Consider the following 19,904-nt stretch of genomic DNA (forward strand, 5'->3'; position numbering starts at 1 on the left):
AGATTGTTTTTTTTTATTATTTTTTTTTATGGTATAATGTGTGACGATAGTTATTAGATAGTTTGTCACTTGTAACAATTTCTTTTCTTTTTTATCTTTTTTGTTTTCTTAAAAGAAAGTACATGTTTGTTCTTTTATATATATATATATATATATATATATATATATATAATTTTAGTCCTCATATTTTTTATTGTTTATTTTTGTCATTTTTCTTTTTAGAAAATATTTTTATGTTTTTAATTTAGTTTTTAAATTACAATTTGTCATATATGATTTTTTCAAATTCACTTCTTATTCTTTTGGTTTTTCATTTTCACCTTTGGTTTTTTTATTAAGGTTTTGTTGGTTTTCAATTTCATTTTTCAATAAAAATTTATGTTTTTTATTTTTTCAATTGAGCCTTCATTCCTTTGATTTTTTTTGTTAAAGTTTTTCTTTTCAATTTAACCCTCAAATTTTAATTTTTTTTGATGTTGTTTTTCACTCTCATTTTTTTAATTACAATTTTTTATGTGTTTGATTTTTTCTAGTTATATTCTTTAGTGTTTGATTTGTTCGAGATTGGACTTCAAGATTTTTTCATTTATTATGCTTTCAATCTAATGACACGAGTTTCAAATTTAAGAGTTAATATAATTATGGATCATTTTTTTGCTCTTATTTTCTTATACAATCTTATTATTCTACATTATTTTTTTTAAAAATTGTTATGTGGTTACTTTCATTTTTTTTATTGGTTTGTCTAGGTCTCATTACCTAGACCACGAGTTTTAGAAGTCTTTTTTCAGATATAGATTTTTTTTTTTAAAATTGTTTTGTTTTGAATTTAATTTTTGTAGATTTGTTATTTTATTTTATATAAAAAAGTTTTGTTATGTGAAAAAAATAGTTATTTTGAAATAATAATTCTAATATGTCCTGTCATGCATTCTTTTCTTTTCTTTTATTTTATGCTCTCAATTTCATATATGTTTTTATTCGTATTATCTTTTATTGATTTTAATAACAAATTTGGTGAAGACAAACATATAAATATCTTATTTTACGAGATTAAATATCTTGATATACACCAACTTTTTAATCTTTTATTATTAATGAATTTTTTTTACATAGATTATCATATTATAATTTTTTTTATTAAATTGTGATGCACTATGAAGCGTGGGTTATATATATATATATATATGAAAGACTAAACAAGTAAAAAAAAAAAAAGAATATCAGTTAACATCATGGATTTTAAATAAAGGTAAGTATCCATTCAAACAGTTTAATTTGGATTAAAAAAAGTCCGATCAAACCAACCTTTTTTTTTCTTTTAAAGTTTTGAACCAAATAAAAATAAGCAATTCAGTTTGGACTTACATTTTTTAAAATCAAATAAGTTCAATTTAGTCAATGAAACTTTTAATTGAGCTATTTCTTTTCAACAGGTTTTGATTTAGAGAGCTATAACTAAATCAAATTAAACCAATTTTAATTGAGCTATAACTTATAATGAGTTTTCTTTTTCTATTTTGTTTTGTTTGGTTGAGTTTTGATTTCTGAAACTAAAATTAAATTAACTAAAATCAATTTTTTTTAAAAAAAATCCCAACTAAAATTATCTAAAAATTTCAAAAAAAAAAACTCATTCAATTTGGTTAATCTCAAGTTATTTAATTTTATAATTAGTTTTTTTTGTTTTTATTTTTGGAGCTGAAATTCAACTAAACCATTTTTTTTAAAAAAATTCCTAACCAAAATTCCTAAAAAAAAAAACTTGATTTGCTCACCCCTAACTGCAAAACTGAAATGGAGATTGGCAGAGAGTGGAAAAACGAAAAAAAAAAAAAACGAAAGAAAGAAGGAATTTCAAAGACAACAGACTTCAAGAAACGAAGAACTATGGTCATTGCTGTGTCCAAATAAAAAAGTTCACAAACAATACTGTTAACCTGTCGAAACGATGGGCATGCATCTGCCGAAACAGCAGAAGCATGCATTTCTTTAAATTTCTCTTCGAGCACCGAGCTCACAACCGTGGCTTTCCCATATAATCCTCAAATCGTTTTCTTTCGGAGCCTCTGCTGCCTTTCCTCTCCTCCCAAGTCACTCATTGTTCTTGTTTTTTCTCAGATGGAACTTCCTCTGCCTCGCCTTCCTTAGCTGATCCCTTCTTTATTTCATCCTGCAGAAGTGTTAAAATGGCTAATCACAAAGATTACAAAAGATAACATACAGGATGAGAAGCTTATCGTAGGGTGTATGCTTACTTACTACCTCATCAAGCAAGGATCCAAGGGATTTCTTATCTTCTTCATTCGTTTCAACGTTTTCTTCTGCAACCTTTTCTACGCCCTCTAGCTCAACCTCCACGGTTGCCTCCTTGGAAGGCTCAGGTAATGGGGTTGAGCCAGCATCACCCTTCAAGTCCTTTGGTGCACTAGCACAGCCTCCCATGCTTGATGTTCAAATAGAGACTAAAATTCTCTCCCTTTCCTTGTTTGATTGTTGAAAGAAGAGAGAGAGAATGCTAGCTTTTATCGATGGACAGGGCTTTGTTTTGGTGTTTATATATATATGCAGAGAGAGAGAGAGAGAGAGAGAGAGAGGTCGATGCTTTGCAGTAGCTACCAGCCGAGTTACACTCTATGGCTTAGAAAGATTTTAGGAGTATTCAGAAATAGTTCTCGACAACTTGGGGCCGATGACTGTATCACAGGCTGTGGCTGTTCATTCTCATACATTGCACATAATTTATTAGCTGTGTATATTTCAAAATACACGACCCATTTGCTACGTTCTTCCTTCTCTTTTTGCTTGCTGTCTCTCCATTTTTGTACGAAGTCATTCCGTATTGGTTCTTATCATAGTTGTCTTGTCTAATCAAGGGTTTAACTCAGGTTAGGGCTCGGATCACTAGATTATTGGCTCCGCACGTCACTAGATTAATCCTACAACGGTGATATTTTTAACAAAAACTAAAAACTAAATAATCATTGGAGATGGATATATCCCGATTAGGTCGGTTGTGATTAATATTTAAAATATTTTAAAATAAAATATAATTTAAATTAAATTTTAAGTTTATTGATAATCAAATCGATCTGTTATATCAAGACGAGTTTAATAACTATAAATTTTAATTTTTGATATCACATGAAAACTATCTTTTTATAAATCAGATTTAAAATGGTGTTATTTTGAATGAAAGCTAAATAATCATTAGAGAGGGTTTTATTAGGGTTCGGTTGAGCTAATCAAATTGTGGTCGGTGTTCAAAACAATTTAAAATAAAATTTAATTTGAATTAAGTTTTAGGTTAGATGGTCACTAGATCCACTCTATATCAGATTAAGTTTAATAATAGTAATTTTTAATTCTTATTCTCACATGAAAACCACTTCCTTGAATTATAATGTTATGGTTAGTGATTAAATTAGTGAAAATACTTGATTTTTCGTTTCAGTTTTTGTTCTATTAAAAATCCTGTGCTTTTGTATTTTTTATTTAATTTATAATTGAAGTGGACATTTACCCCTGCATTACGTGGAGATATTATTTTATAAATCTTACTAAATTGTTATGCAATAAAAGGAGATAATAAAATTAAAATTAACGCACAATATATACTTCACATGTCTATTGGCACCCATACAAAACATTTTGTCATTACCTTCATGTATTGTTTGTTGGTTTGCCGGACATGCCAAGATTGGCTATAGCATGCTATCTAATATATCCAAAACATTTGGGAAATATTATTTTGTTTGTGGTTATTCCTTCGAAAAAGAAACTTTTTTTTTTATAAAAAAAATATAGGGATGAGCATGAAGTATGTAATTTAATTAGAGTTTAAAAAATTACAAAAACAACAATAAATAGAAAAATAACTAATGGTGCAAAATATCCAAGACCTAAGCTCACTCCTCTGTTTCTAGATCCAAAAATTCTTTAATTCTATGAATAAAAACATAGAATTTTGTTTTTTTTAATCTTTCATGAATTGAATTCAATTTCGAAAACTTTCTACACACCTAAATATGGATATTCAAAACGACATCAAAATAGGAACTTTCGTAGGCCTCCACACACTCCCATATGCCCTAAGCGCAGGTGGACAGCTGCAACCCGCGTGTGCATACCGCACGCCTCCTTACAGGGCATCTTCACTGCCGGACTGGTGGGATTCATATGGACTTCATATGTGCTACTTTGAGAATCCATCCCCGTCTCTAGTGTTCTTGAACTCGTCAGAGAGCTTGCACTGCATACTATCTATAACAACAGATATCAAGCACAAACAATAAAGAATAAGAAAATCACGAGACACAGAAAAACCAATTCATCATAATTCACAGATACTCATTCAAGTCCAATTTACACGCCATTCCCAGATTTAGTGCTCGCGGCAGATGCACATGAGGTAATCATTTCATGCCATTTGATGCTTTCTAAAGTTACCATGTATGTCCATAATACGAGTTTGAAACAGAAACTGATGCAAACAACCATGTTAATCATCCATGAGCACAAAATGAAGAACTGCAAGAGTAAAATGAACTGACTTCTTACTGCAAAATGTGAACAGGCAAACGGTGGATTTGGAAGTCAAGGGGGCAAGAAAAACCTTGTAATTCAAATAGGTGCACATGCTAGGTGACAACCCTTTTAAGTACAAAAAATTAATTAGAGTTGCTTTCCCAGATATTTTTTACTGAAATCAAAATTTCATACGATCCTCGCTGCAGCCAGCCCACCAGCAAACAGTTCTTTAATCTCTTGTTAAACAACCTCAAACTAAAACATCATACCCCTCGTTAATCCCTTGAGTTAGCTCTTTTTTAACAACCTAATAAGAAACACTCTTTTAAAGTAGTTGGACGGTGCAAGTGATGTCAGAAATGAAAGAGGCAGGTTAATCTTTGAGATATCATCACATACCTATCTAATACTTGATTTTCCAAAGCAAAGAGGAGTGGGAGCTATCAACTGCATATTTTAGATGAGAAGATGTACTCCCGCCTGTTCTATGCCTTGATAACTTCAAACTCAGTCGAGAGAGCAACTCCTTATACCGCGATTGTTTTCTCTTCAGCACTTGGATATAGGCATTCAACCCAAGCCATTCAACTTCTCCTACCTCCAATTGAAGAATTGGGTGGAAACAAGATCCAAGGTGCATAGAACGCATCCTTCTCTTTATGAGAACGTACATATACCTAGTTGTAAATGAACAAAGAGAGAGAACAAGAAGAGGTAATAGACATGAAAAGAATTAAAAAAAAAAAACACCAAGCTATTCTAGATCCTACATTCAGAAAATGAGAAAGAGAATAAACAAAAGAGCCATTTTATTAGATCCAAACCTCAAGGACCTTTCAATCATGTTTGCGTAGAATGTTGCACTCAGATGGCAGTGGAACGACATGCTAGAGACATAACAATGGAACTTCATTGCACATAACAAAAATGCTTGGTAGATGTTTAATCTGACAACAGGTGCTGAGTTTATATTCGAATCGAAGAATATGGGATGGCACTTAGGTCTCATGAAGTTCCACAGCTTCCTCTCTAGATGTTGACAAGGTTTACCTTGCCAGCAGACAGTAAGAGTAGAGTTTAAATGGTTGTTCAGATACCTGTTTAATAGATTGAACAAGTTATTGCTTGAACACATTAAACGCAAACATTGAATGCTATAGAATGTATAGTAACAAATCTGAGTGATGAATGCTATATGAAACATGCTGATGCAGAACCAAAAGGAAAGGTTCCATGAACAAGAGGAACCAACACCTTAGGTGAATCCAGATCAAAACACAAGAGGATATCCATCTCTCTTTGGTAACTCTAGTGCAAAATTTCATTAAAAAAAAAACAGTTTTAACTCATAAGACAGTCTTATGTGCTCTATATGGGTGCCAAACCTTAAGAGTCATAAATAAATAAATGAGTCTAAATGTACTATAAAATTCATTAACATCATGTTCTCCTAGATAATTCAGTTCACACCAAAAGAAGATCTTGCATTTTTTGAACTGGAAAAAAAGGATCTCTTTTGGGTAATATAATAATAGAAATCGACCTCCAAAAATGAGAACATCCTTTGATAGTCAAATAATGTATAAATCTTCAACAGATTCTCCATCACATTAAGATTATTTGGATCAATTTACAAGTCCAGAAATAAATCTCAAAGACTCAAAGTCTTTGGGCCTACAGCCTCTAGCTACGAACTACGTGGCATCCATTAAAATTACTAGCCAAACAACAGAACAGAAAAGTCTAAGCAAGCAATAGGATAAGACCTATCCAGCAAAAATTATAAGAACTAACCTCGTATAATCTGCCTGGACTTCTAAAGTGCACGAGTTTAAAAGCAAGCCACTCCATCGAAGAAAGGAGATACCATCCTCACCAACATATAGCTTGTTTGACTGAAGCCCTGATGCTTGTTCAGTATCCAAATTAAGACAAAACTTTTCCTCATTCATGAAGCAGTTATAATCTCTAAATCCACTCCTTAACTGAGAGAAAAGGCCAGCAGCCTGCTTTTTAGATGTTGATATGAATAGAAAATCATCAATGAACCTAAGAAGCATGTAATGAGGAGATGAGACGAGTTTATCCCTACTGCTACTTCCTATAGCAGAAGCATCCTGATAGGAATGTCTTCTGGATAAATCTTCAAGAAAAGGAAAGATCACATTCCTTTCAAGGTGCCCATAGTATAATGAGCAAAGCAGGGAAGACAAAATGCTTCCTTGAGGTATACCTTTTCTTTGCAAGTAAAACTTATCATCAAACTGAAGAACATTGCGCTTCACATGCTCAGTGAGATTGGACAGGAGTTGTTCCCTTTTCAGATACCTACTGCGCCCCTGCAACATAACAAGAGACAAAATTTTCAAGCACCGGTTAGCTTTTGACAAGATTACATATCTGCATCAGTGAAATCTATATGCCTCTACAATCAAGCCAACTGTATATGTTTGAAAGAGTGATTTATTACTCTGTTGATATAAATGAGATCCCACTGCCAAGGCTATTTGCAAAATGGGCTCAAGAAAGTGAATCAATGAGAAAAGTGCATTGGTGGTTAATGGAATTACTGTTCTCAAGGGCTCAAATTAAGTAATGTAAGTGTTATCTTTTATCTAAAGAATCCTCGCTGCTACACCTATATCGAGGCTGAAATTTTCAGTAGCTATGATCACACATAAAGATGTAGATATGCCACTAACTACATATTACAGTGGGTGAGACTCAAACTCTCAATCTCATCGTTGAATTCAAACTTTCAATCTCATCATTGAATGTTCCATGAGGAGCTCACTTACCACTACAATTATCCGTTATTGACATTATTTTAAAAATGAGAATAAAAGGCTCCATCTATCCTCTTGTAAAATGGGACAATTCTTCAACATGCCCTTATATCTTTAATTGTGTCTATTTAAACCCTGAGTTTTCTCCAAAATATCATTCCATCCATTTTTTTCCATCTAAATTAACAGAAAAGTCATGTGACTTGTATATGGATGGAAGGACATATTGAAAACCAATACTTTATTCAAGTATTAAGCAGGCACAATTAGAGATATAATGACAGATAAGAGAATTATCCTATTATGTAAGGATATATTGAACTATTTACCCTAAAAATAATAATAAAACAAACTGAAATTAGAATAAAATGTTAGGAATATTATTAATGCACGTTTTCTTTTTCCTGCTTAGTTTAGCACAACTTGCGTGTTTGATGCTTCTAAAAAGAGCGGGTACTTTATGTAATCATAGGACCTTGAATAATGAAATTTGAGTATTTTGCTGTAGTTTTGAGGGTTTTGGCCTTGTGTGTTCTTTCTTCTGCTTCTCTTCTCTTTTATCTTCTTTCTTTTATTATATTTCTTTCTTCCTACAGAAACATCGGTTACCATTCACTCCTATGATAAATATCCTCCCAAAACATATCCTCAATCCATTGCAATTTCACATGCATCAAATCTTAACCCAAATCCCAATCCAAAATCCCTAGCCCACCACAAATTCAACTTGCTCAGTGTTTAACAAGATTCAGTCAAGTTTTCTATCGATACCTATAATTTCCGTTACATTTTCCATGCTTGTTGTCCTTTGCAAGATTCAAATGGTCTTCTAAACCTAAATCCAAATCTATTTGCAGCTGGTTATATGGATCTGATTCCTCCATTTATTTCTTCACAAGGTTTTATAGATGATCCTAAATGATTAAGTTGATGAAAAATAAAAAAGTAATTAAACATGATTGATTTAATTAAAGAACATTGGAAAAATAGAAGAGGGATTCAAATATAGCACCTGATTAACAAGGACAGTATGCAATGAACCAAAGCGGAGAGAAGAACTGAATCTTGTAAGACCAGTGGTGATGTTTTGATCTCTTGACATAAGGCGCTCATGTGCCCACAAAGATTTTTTAGTGCTGACAACTTGACAAAATCGCTTTAGAAGATATTGATCCTCATATATGACATCTTCCATGACACAAAGCAGCTTGTCCTGATCTATGGAATCAAATGCTTTGGATACATCAGAAACAACAATGAACACATCAGGCATGATATTCGATCTTTTATTCAAACAAATTTTAAACTGGCATAACTTTCGGTAGATATCATTATAGTCAAACACCGATGACCCTAGCTTGTCTGGTTCTTTCAACTGTATACCTTTCAGAACAGCATGTGTTTCACGTAGAACGCAATTTACAGACTTAAAATGTTCACATTTAACCACCTTGGTAACAAATTGTTTTTTTCTCTGCATTCGAAATGGCTGAAGTTCAGAAGTGGATTTTTTAGCAGGTATTGTTGATGATGCTTTAAGATTTGCTATCATCCTTATTCCATTTTTCTTTGGAAGAAGCCTGAGCTTTGAGAAACCAAACAACCTACAGCCTGTAATACTTTCAGCACTAGCCTCGTCCAAGCACTGATAGTTCTGGTCTTTCAAGCAAGAAGTGGCTCTGTTTCTTAATTTCTCCCAAATTGACTTCCTGTAATAATAGATTTCATGTTTTCCATGCTCACTTTCAGTTACATAGAAGTTGGCTTGTACCAATGGCACAACCAGAGATGAAAAGAACCAATATATCCATTTCTGTACAAGTAGGTGTTTCAAATCATTTGCAGCACCAGCACCATTCCATTTATATAAATCCTTATGCAAGCCTGCAGCATGACCTGGCGTATTATTCAGCATATGAGTATCCAAGAAGCATGAACAGTGTTTGTCTGACAGAAACGGAAACCCGGAAGTCTTCAACTTATGCATACATTGCTTCAGTGAGAATTTTTCAAACTTTCTGAGCCAAATAAATTTTGCTAAATTTCTCCTTAGGATTCTTCGGTTGACATGATTTCCTAGCAACTCAGGAGGGACTACATTTCTACAAACAGCCCATATAAATGACACAACCTGACTTTTTGAGCAATAAGATTTTAGTGTCACTATCTGAGGATCAGTTGTTCCCGGAGTTTTATCACAGCGTTCATTAACAACAGCATGGGATTTCCCAGAGAATTCTCTCTCCAAATTATACCCCTAAAAGAGAATTTTCCACAAAAGGAATAAATTTTCTGGCAACAAAAGGAAATTAAACTAGTCACAAACCTCTCAGACTACACAGAGGTCCCAGGTGAAACTTACCTCAAACACCAAGTTTGAATTTTCTGTGGCGTTTTGATTCAATGATGAAACAAAGCAGTGCCTATGTATTAACCTTGCATACTTGCAGCATTGAGTTTGTCTTACAAGAACCTTAACCAGTTTAACAAGGGAATGGTACCTAGGAAAGGAAAATAACAATAAATTATTACATTGTAACATAGAGGTAATTTGGCATCCATTCTGCATGTAACATATTCCTATAATTTCCTAAGTACCCGTAGTTTTCCATAACCTACATATTTGTGCTTCAAAGGACCAAATAGCTTCCATGAAATACTATCTATTTTTTAGCAGAAGAGAGGAATTTGTGGCAGCATGCAGTGTTTTCAGATTTTGTTTTTTTTTTGGCTAGACAGAAATTTCAGAACTGTATTCTTTCTTGGAAAAGTTCTCTTTCTAATCATTAGTTTAATTGAAGGATCACTTATCTTCCTCACGGTATCTTCTATTTGAAGCTTTCTGAAGTTTACTTTAGCTGGTATTAAATGAGATTGGAAAGCACTCATAGCTGAAGCACTTTCTTGGCTTCCTTATAATTGACATTCACAGAAAAGAAAGATAAAAACTATCAGTGTTGAATTAATATAATCTAATGAAAATTCTGACTCTGAGGAACCCTTGTCTATGGATTGGCTTGAGGCGGATCCCATGCCTCTAGTGACGAGGCTTTTGAAACTGGATGAAATGGAAAGTTTCTGCGACAGCATGCCAGATCACATTTCACCATATAATATCCCATTAGAGGCTCTATTAGCATTCAGTATCAATATCATGCATTTCCATCACTCATCTATTCAGTATTGCACCATCCATAGCAGCCACATCAACTCTATTAAGCTATTTGGTAATTCCTGCCTTCACAGAATTCCTACTTTCATCCCCTTGACCAACCCCCAACCCCCCTCCCCAATAAAAAAAGAAAAGAAACGAAAGTTAATGAAAAAAGAAATATAGTGAACCGGTCTTACAGAGAATCACGAAATGGCTTGCAAACCCTCCTTCCCTACCACACCCTTTTTGAGCCTAACAATTTCTAAGGAACTTATCTGCATGTTTGCTCCAATTATGCCTAAAACAATCTAAGCCAACTATCTAATTGTTCAATCTTGGATCAGCTGGAAAATATCACACACATTGAAGTTATGTGTAGGCATAGCTTACAGAATGTTCTACACTTCAATTAACTGTTCTGAATAGATTATGGCAAATAGACTCTAGCAATGAAAAAAGAACAGAAAAGCCACCCAACCCCATTGTTACAAGCCTAAAAAAGTCAAGTAATGTTTGTTGGGTTAGTTTATTTGTCCATAGTAGCTCAAAGAGGTGAATAATTGCAGAGTTATAAACATAAGAGGTGGTGCAAATGTTATAACGAAATTACTAAACATGATTAAGAAAACAAAAGAGTTAAGTGAATTCTTTACATCAAGAAAATATCACATATAAAGCTTGACTCACAGGCATGTGGATCCCATGAGACAAAAGTCTTTGCTGTAGGAAAGTGGCATTGACGGAGCACTTAAATCTTCATCAGATAGGCCAAAAATACTCTGAATCATAGACTTTGAACCGATCAAATTAGGCTTCAAGCACATCAGTACATCTAAATATCATTAAGGTCATACAATAACCAAGAAAACAGGAGCAGAAGCAACAAGTTAACTTGTACCATGCTCGAGGAGGGAATAATCAACTTTTAAACAAAAGCACATTACTGTTCCACATAACAGCATCATTACGGTAAATTAATAGCAAAGAACTATATAGTATATATAAGCAATTTGTTTATGGATTGAAGAATTTTAAATGATAACTATTATAATTCTGAACAAAAGGAGACCATGAGCAAAGAACACATGTTTTGAAACATACGAAAGGATACGGTTTTTTGGAAGCATTGATGAAGGATGTTTTGAATTATAAAATATTGGCCGCCTATCAATCTGTATACCTTTCATGTTAGGAGCTTGTAACACAAGATGACAACAGCATTGTGGCGGCGGCGGCATCTGCAGCTACATAGAAAAGAAAGAAACATAACAAAGAGAAAATATAAATAACTTGAGGAAGCCATCTGTAAGAACCACGGGAAAACAGTTATAACAAAACATGATCTTCAAAAGAAATTACCTTTCCAGGGCTTGAACTGTTCCTGAATTCAAGAGGAAGCCTCTCAGGTGAGTTACCTTCATTCATAATGTAACAAGTCTTACCATCAATTTCTTTAGCATCCAAAGACCTCTGCTTTTTGCAGCGGCGTCGCTGCCACCCAAATGGCTTCCTGGATCTCAATGTACACTGATACAAGCCTGGGAGTTTTTCATTCGAATGCCCATCACGGTTAACAGCAGCAACTCCAGTTTTTTCAGATAAACACTTGTCCTGATCAAAATCAATAACAGGATATGTCGTCCTATCATAACTTAAGGAAGCATCAGCAGTAAGTTGGTGTCTTTTAAGCATTAAGCTAGCAGCATCGGCAGCCTTATCATCCCAATCCCTCTTCCTCTTAAGTCCTGGGTACAAAACCAACAATCAATAATCACTGCAAAAACTAAAATTCCCCAAAAACAAATTGCACAGGTTATGAGGATGGGATCATGACGTGTGCTGTCAAGTTACCAACAAGATTGGGGGAATGCCCCTTCCTCCGAGACGACTGAAAGACAAAATCAGTGATAGGAGGACCTGCCACCTGCTGGTGTTGCTGACGAGGCAATGGCAAAAACATTGACGAATACTTCAAAAGGTAATTCATAAATTCATCCCCAACCCTTTCCAACAAAAGGGTCCACGCTGAACTCGTCAAAACCTCCGCAATGGGGCTTGAACGAAGACACTGTAAAACCAAATAAGGGCTTATGAATTTTCTTTTTTAAAAAAAATACAGGAAGAAAGACTAGTCCAAGTACTTGCCTTGTCATAACCGCTGCATAAAACATTATTCGACAAAGGTTGTTCTGTGACGATGAACTCAATGATGCGGCTCACGATAAGAGGTTGAGGCCATCTGTTTTCGAGATTGAAGCGAGCCACAGGAGGTGCATTGTCGCTGAGGACGATGTAGCAGTCTTTAAGGAGTTTCCGGTAATTGGCGGGATCATCAGCCTTAAAGAGCACAAATGATGATGGAGGATTGGCGATTAGGGATGTCACTGTGTTGCTTAGGGTTCGAGCTCGATATCTGAATACTCTCCATAAAACTTCTGGGACTCTTCCTTTCGTCTTCTTTTTGGACATTTTTGTTTTTCTTCACAGTGCATTGTGTTTGAGAGTTTTTCTTAGAGGAAAGGGACGATGGAGGATGATTACTTGAACTTGTAATTTATGTTTTACAATATTTTTAAAAATTATATTTTTTATTTTTAAAAATTTATTTTTAATATTAATATATAAAAACACTAAAAATAAATTTAAATTTCTAAAATATTTTAAAAATATAAAAGCAAAAACATTTTTAGACTTGTTTATTCGCGATTGAGTTATATATTTTATCTGTGTTTTGATATTATAAAGTAGCAAAAACATTTTTAGACTTGTTTATTCGGGATTGAGTTATATATTTTATCTGTTTTTTGATATTATAAAGTAAAATAATTTTTTATTTGAAAATATATTATTTATATTTTTAACACAATATATTAAAACTAAAAATATTAATTTAATATTTTTTTCAAAATAAATACAGTTAAAACTCACTCTCAGTCAATGACTTTTGTTTTATACATGACTAGTTCATGGTGACTGCCTGCACTCCTTGGTGGCCACAAGCATATCGACGTAAAACAAATATGAGAATTGTTGAGGGGTTTTTAAGAAAAAAAAGGTTAATTAACAATTTACTATTTATTTTAATAAAAATAATCTATAATTATATGTGTTCATGTATACTGAAAAAAATATGAAAGCTAAGAGGCGCAAACAAATAAAGAACCATTTATGCTAACTTATGCTATTCTGTTTTTTTAGTTTAATTATACATTAATAACATCTAGAGAGTTAAAATTACCAACTCTTTAACTGAATAAATTCAAAGGTATTTAAAATAAAGAGATTGAAGAATTATTTTTTTCTTATAATATTATAAGAAATAAATATTATTTATAAAATATTAATAAGAGGTAAATATTATTTTTATAATGTTAATGAGATAAAAATATTCTAAATTCTTAAAAAAAATCTATATATGTAGGGAGAAAAATACTTATAATATTAATATTTTATATTAAAAATCATAAAAATAAACATGAGAGTTTTATAACCTAACTATAATGATTTCCAAACTTTTAATCATTAGAACTTGTTATATTATCAAACTCATATTAAATGAACATAACAACAAGTCAAATTATTATTTAATTAGGTTTGATATACATTTAAACTCAAGATTAATAAGTTATACATGCTTAAATGAGCTTTACATATATTAAGTTTAATAATAATAAATTTAGTAATTTATTAGACTCACATATTTAATTAAATTTGATATTTAAAAATAATATGTTTAACAATTTGTTAAATTTATTTTTAATTAGACTCTATACATAACAAATTTTAAAAGTGTAGAACTTGATATTTTGTAAAATTTATATCCACTTGAACTAGACTACATACTTAACTCATGAATAATAAATCTAGAAATTTGCTAAATTTATATTTGCTTGAGTTTAATATATAATTAAACTAAAAATTATATTCACTAGGCTCATAACCACATTAAAAAAAAAACTTTGGGTTAAAAACAAGCCAAATCCATATTATACCATCCTAATATTTTTTAAGTATAGGAATATTGGATATGGAGATAATCCTAAACCACGTATCTTTGGGTGATCACAATGATTTAGACTCAATTAATTTTTTAAAATATTCTTCATTTAGTATAGAATGTTGGCAGAAGTAGAGTTTTGGCAAAATTGTTTGGTGGGTTTTCGAGTTTGGAACGGAGGCTACCAGAAAATCACCACCCTGACTCCCCTTTCTACCTGGTTAAGCTTCCTTCTGAAGATATCGCTCGAAAGATTGTCAGTCGAAGCATACTTGTCAAAGGAATGTATGAACTTTGGTGATAAGGAAGTAGCTCTGAGCAACTGGAAGAAGCTATAAAGAGTTATCCAGACGATAGAAAATTACCTTACTTGACTTGTTAAACTACTTTCAAAGTCACTGTTGACAGCTTTGGAAAGGAAATCAGCTTCCGGGAACAAAATGACCGTATCAAGGGTCTTGCTTACCTCCTTTCAAGGTTTCTTTCTTTTCTTGCTCACTTTTTTTCTAATCTAATCTTGCCAACATTGATTATTAGAAAGATTTAGTACTGTTCGTAAAGATTATGTTTTTTTTTTTTTTTGAATGAGAGATAGGGAACGGGAATTGCATTGAACCCTTTATTCACTTGTCATGCTTCTAGGTTTATTGTCATTTGCCAGGGTAGAGTAAATTTGAAAAACCCAGACCACAACTTCTGGCTTATGGAAACCGATGACTATGGAACTCACAATGGGCTTCCGCGGGTCGTCCAAAGAAGAATCTTTTTTGATCAACAATTTGGTGGTGCTGACAGGAAGCTCTTACCAACTTATCCGTTAAAAAGCCGCAAGTACCTCGGCCCAGCAACTCTGGGTGCAGTCTTGCAGAGATGGCTTTCTTGATGGCCAACCAAGCACATGTCACCCCAGGGAAAGTCGCCTATGATGTACCTCGGCCCAGCAACTCTGGGTGCAGAGATGGCTTTCTTGATGGCACATGTCACCCCAGGGAAAGTCGTCTATGCTCCTTTTGTTGGATCTGGCAGCATTCTCATTGCTGCAGTTCACTTTGGGGCAATCACACCATGGTTTGCGTTTTATTGCCCTTTTCCTTCATGTTAATTTACTTTCCATCTGCTACTTACCTTACGAAATCGAAACAATCTATTTGCTGCTTCTAGTAACAACAACTGATGTAAATCTTTCAGGGAGCTGACATTGATATTAGGGCAGAACCTGATGGTCGTGGTCCTAACTGAAATGTTTGGAGCAATTTCAAGCAGGTGATTGAAAACACTCTATGCATTGCTAAACTGTCTTTGTATATAAAATTATATATCTTAGAGTGAAAATATGTTTTTTCCCTGTATTTTTTTTTTGGTTAAGTTATCTGAGAAAATAACTTCATGCTTGCCTAAACTATGCTTATTTGTTAATGTATTTTTGCAGTATGGATTATTACCCTTGCTAGTTGCTCTTTTAAGGGGAGACAATAGTCTTCCTCCTTGGCGTTCTGGATTAAAAGATGTAATCCTTTTTGAGACTGCTTTTTTCATCCTGGATACAAATATGATTCGTTCCACCCTCAAGTCTTTATTTGAGTTACAAGGAGGCATGCTTGAATTTCAGCAAAGTTTTTGAAAATATGTCTTTATGCTGAAGCCAAACCACATACTATAATGTTTCAAGACAATATCTGTGCATTCCTGATTATTTTGCTGTCTAAAGTTAAAAATTAAACTCTTTATGTAGGTGCTTGTAATTTGCAAATCTAATGATGGTGCTCTGTTCACATTTAGCAATTAAGTTTGTTTGGTTTGAAATTCTCTCTTTCCCCCCTTTTAGTGTAGAGACATGTCCACTGTTCAAAATACAGACAGCTGTCTATTAAACATCGTACACCAACATGGCTATCTTAAATTTGTTTATGTGAATCATGCATACCTTTCTGCATTAAGATCATGCTTATAAACCATGGGTTTGTTTTGATTGTTGGCTAATGAAGCACCTTGCAGAGTGATTTAAATGTGAAGGAAGCCTGGTTGTTGAGGGCTTTGACAGTTGAAGTGAGTGTGCTATTTGCTTCTGTTTGAATAATCTTATGTTGGAAAACAGTATCTAGTTGTCTTTTCATGAATATTTGTTTCTGTGTTTGCTTAAAGAGTTTTAAAAATCATTGGAAGTATCCATCTCCTAGTTTCAAAACAGCAAGGAGTGCTATGCACGAAGTGACTGGATAACTGATCCGGAACAGAAGAAAATTTTAGAAACAGGGACCATGCTGGTTGTAAATGTCTTACTTGCCCTGTAGCGTTTCTTTTGAGTTCAGAATTAAACTTAAGCTGATGTGCTGAAAAGAAAATGAGAATGAATCTTGTCGGAGAAGATCATTAAAGAGCAATGTGTTCAATTGGGTAGATGGGAATGGCCTAGCTGCCAAAGCCTTGTATTTGTTAAAAGGAACCCCTTGTGGATAAACTTTGGAAATCTTGCACCACCCTACAGGGAGGGGCATGTATCAATGAGTGCTAGATACCTAGGAAGAAATTGAAAACCAAGTCATGTGTGTGGCCACACTTCCAGCCACAAACCTTTTCTGCCAGACTAAGCCTGTGGAGACTCAAGTCTTTGTGAAACTTGATGAAAATAATAGTTGAGGGGCTTTAGAGGTAAAAACTAGTTCTTGGGTAAGGAAGAGCTTGCTAGGATGACTAATCCCTGTTCTGATATTATTCTCTTAACATGCTTTTAATGTTCAATGCTGTTGACGTGTTTTTCAACTTTGAGACGAACAACTTCAGGTTCTTTATTTGTAAATGATTCAACCTCTGCTTATCATTTCTTCTCTTTTTCCCTTGGGAGTGAGTAGTTTTACTCTTTTGAACTTTTTTCAAAATTGCAGGGAACTTTGCCTATTACTTTTCTATTTCAAGATGAAAACATGAATGATTGCTCAAGTTATATGATGGTGGTTTCTAAAGTAGTTTGCTTCATGGAAATAATAGGATGCTGTTTTTGGTACCAGCTAACTTATTGTTTTGACTTACTTGTTTTCTGATTGTTGAATTGATTCAATTAAATTCTCTTTGATAGATTTTTGATGCCATAGTTCATGATCCACCTTATGGGGTTCGTGCTGGGGGGTGCAATTCTGGTGGCTGAAAATTGCTCAAGGGAATTGTGCCCATACACTGTTCCTGATGACAAGAAAACTGACCACATACCTTCAACTGCTCCATACAGCTTAGCTGAGTGTGTCGATGACCACTTGACCTTGCTGCTAGAATGCTAGTAATGGGTGGCAGGCTTGTATGCTTTTACACTGTATTGAGAGAAGATGATGTGGAAAATCACTCTCCAGAGCACCCATGTTTGAAATTAATAGTGTCTTCTGAACAGATTCCAAGTTCACGTTATTACTAACCATAGTGAAGACAGTTTCATACGCTGACAAAATCGCTGAGGCAGCCAAGATCGAGCACCAGGAGTTCAAGGAGAATTTGAAGTGGTAAGAAGATGGTAATCTTAATTCTTCTGTTTTCAGTCCAGCTCATCCCCAGTTATGTGAAACAACTGATTCTAAATTGTATAAAGAACTGAAACCAAAATACAGAGGAAAATATGTATGACTTTGCTGCAACTCCATGTTATCTAGGACATTACGTCCCAAAAAAAGTGAACCAGGACATTGCGCCTTGATGACTGCATTTTGCTTTCTCATGATTTTCATCTTGATGGAGAAAGAATAGATAGATGGAAGGATAGAATATTTATGAAACCAGGAAAGATGGAAGGATAGAATATTTATGAAACCCGGAATAAGCTTGCTATATTTGCCCTTTTCTGACGAACACGAATCAATGTTATGTCTGCCTTTTCACCTGTACCATAAGAATCATTTGCCCCCCTTTTTTTTTTAGAGTGGCGTTACTAGGAATAGCATAATTATTTATTCTTTAATCTTTTTTTCTGCTGTTAGGTTGCTAATTATTTTTGTGATTGCTATTAAAAAGAAAGCCTTCAAATCATATAGTACAAGGTCTACTTTCTTCGTCTCAAATGCGTTTTTCAGCCTGCTCACCAAGTTGCCTTTTCATTGCTCACCTTGTCTCAGTGAAACGATCGTGAAGATCTAACAAAGACGAGAGGGAGGCATCATACAAGAGACCTAGTGATGCATAATACTCCATGCTTGTGCAACACTCTGTTAAGCCTTCAGCCTTGCAAGTTGCCCTTTTGCAGTATTTCAACTTTTTTTTTTTTTTAATTTGTATGAGTATCAGGAAAAGGATTGCCCCTGTAACTTGCAATCGTCTTCGTTTACTGTAATGATTTCGAGTTGGGTTTGACCTTATATGGTGAGATCATGAGTTAGGTGAGGATATCTGCCCATTTCTGGATAGAAGGGAAAATGGAAGCCATTTTCTTCACGCAACGGCTCAGGGATGACTAGTTTACAGCACGTGATACTCTCCTGTTATAGTTTGTGGCTTATGAGGAAATGCTGGAGTGGAGCCATTGTCTTCGTCCTTGCGGTACGGTAAAGAGATATTAGATCTCCCGGATGGAATATGATTTACTATAAATATATATTATATTATCTTCAATTGATATACTGTGAAATAAAATAGAGAATAATATAAATTATATTTTAAAATTTTATTTAATAGTTTAAGTTTTTAAGTTGAAATAATTTTTTAATATGGTATTAGATTTTTAAAAATCAAATTTCATATCTTATTATTTTTATTTATTTGATAAAAATTAAGTATAAGATAATATGGATCTGTATAAGTTTCAAGTCTAAATAATCTTTGCTTGAGAGGTTATGTTAGATAATAATATAAATTATATTTTAAAATTTTATCTAATAACTTAAATTTTTGAGTTGAATTGATTTTTTGACAGCTTCTATGTATATAAATATATTTGCTCAACTATTTAATTCAATTTAATTCATGTGTTTTTTCTTTATTATTTTCAATATTTATTAATAATTATTGAAGGTTTTAATGTATCTTTAAATAATTTTTGAAGGTGATAAAAAATATTTAGGTTAAAAAGAGCTATTTGATATTCATATTAAATCTAGCCCGATAAAGAAATTTTGAAAATATAATTTTTATTTAGTTAGAATTTAAAATAAAATCATGTCAATATAATTTAATTGATTTAACTAATTTAAAAATAATTTAAATAACTGTTAAAAAAAATTAAGAATAAAATTGAAGCTTGGGTAAATTGTCAAAAAAAGAAACCCTAAATTAATAAAGTAATGCTTGGTATCATATTGTTAGCTCTTCAGTAATGTAATAATAATAATAAAAAAAAAAAAAAATTATTCTAATTAGTGATAGGCTAATAAACATATAAAAAACATTAATCCCATTGGACATCAATATAATTATCCTAATTAGTGATAGACTAATATAACTCTTTACAAAATAATAATAATAA

The 19,904-nt window shown here is 33.1% G+C and overlaps 2 protein-coding genes and 1 pseudogene across 6 annotated transcripts in view; 1 reads left to right on the forward strand and 2 right to left on the reverse strand.

Annotated features, from left to right (window-relative positions):
* Positions 1 to 3,959: 3,959 nt before the first annotated feature.
* Positions 3,960 to 13,006, reverse strand: TERT (telomerase reverse transcriptase). 5 transcript variants are annotated; one of them, XM_011006658.1, is made up of 11 exons: positions 12,616 to 13,006; positions 12,322 to 12,538; positions 11,830 to 12,215; positions 11,582 to 11,708; positions 11,158 to 11,302; positions 9,679 to 9,817; positions 8,329 to 9,573; positions 6,325 to 6,869; positions 5,355 to 5,627; positions 4,930 to 5,207; positions 3,960 to 4,263 (listed from the first exon to the last, which is right to left on the reverse strand). In XM_011006658.1, the coding sequence occupies exons 1-10, from the start codon at positions 12,937 to 12,939 to the stop codon at positions 4,934 to 4,936; spliced, it is 3,675 nt and encodes a 1,224-aa protein (XP_011004960.1). In that variant the 5' UTR covers positions 12,940 to 13,006; the 3' UTR covers positions 3,960 to 4,263; positions 4,930 to 4,933. The 5 variants fall into 5 exon arrangements, with proteins under 5 accessions (XP_011004960.1, XP_011004959.1, XP_011004961.1 ...); XM_011006657.1 differs by having other exon boundaries at positions 11,582 to 11,714; XM_011006659.1 differs by having other exon boundaries at positions 11,582 to 11,700; positions 11,828 to 12,215.
* Positions 13,007 to 14,497: 1,491 nt separating this feature from the next.
* On the forward strand, positions 14,498 to 18,176 carry LOC105111359 (tRNA (guanine(10)-N2)-methyltransferase homolog; annotated as a pseudogene).
* Positions 18,177 to 18,811: 635 nt separating this feature from the next.
* Positions 18,812 to 19,904, reverse strand: part of LOC105111360 (NAC transcription factor ONAC010) — a 2,637-nt gene continuing 1,544 nt past the window's right edge. Inside the window, exon 4 of the mRNA XM_011006685.1 lies at positions 18,812 to 18,842. Within this exon, the coding sequence (XP_011004987.1) occupies positions 18,812 to 18,842 (31 nt within the window). The remainder of the gene's footprint in view (positions 18,843 to 19,904) is intronic.

Source organism: Populus euphratica, unplaced genomic scaffold, assembly GCF_000495115.2.
Source record: "Populus euphratica unplaced genomic scaffold, PopEup_1.0 scaffold533.1, whole genome shotgun sequence".
Classification (NCBI taxonomy): Eukaryota; Viridiplantae; Streptophyta; class Magnoliopsida; order Malpighiales; family Salicaceae; genus Populus; species Populus euphratica.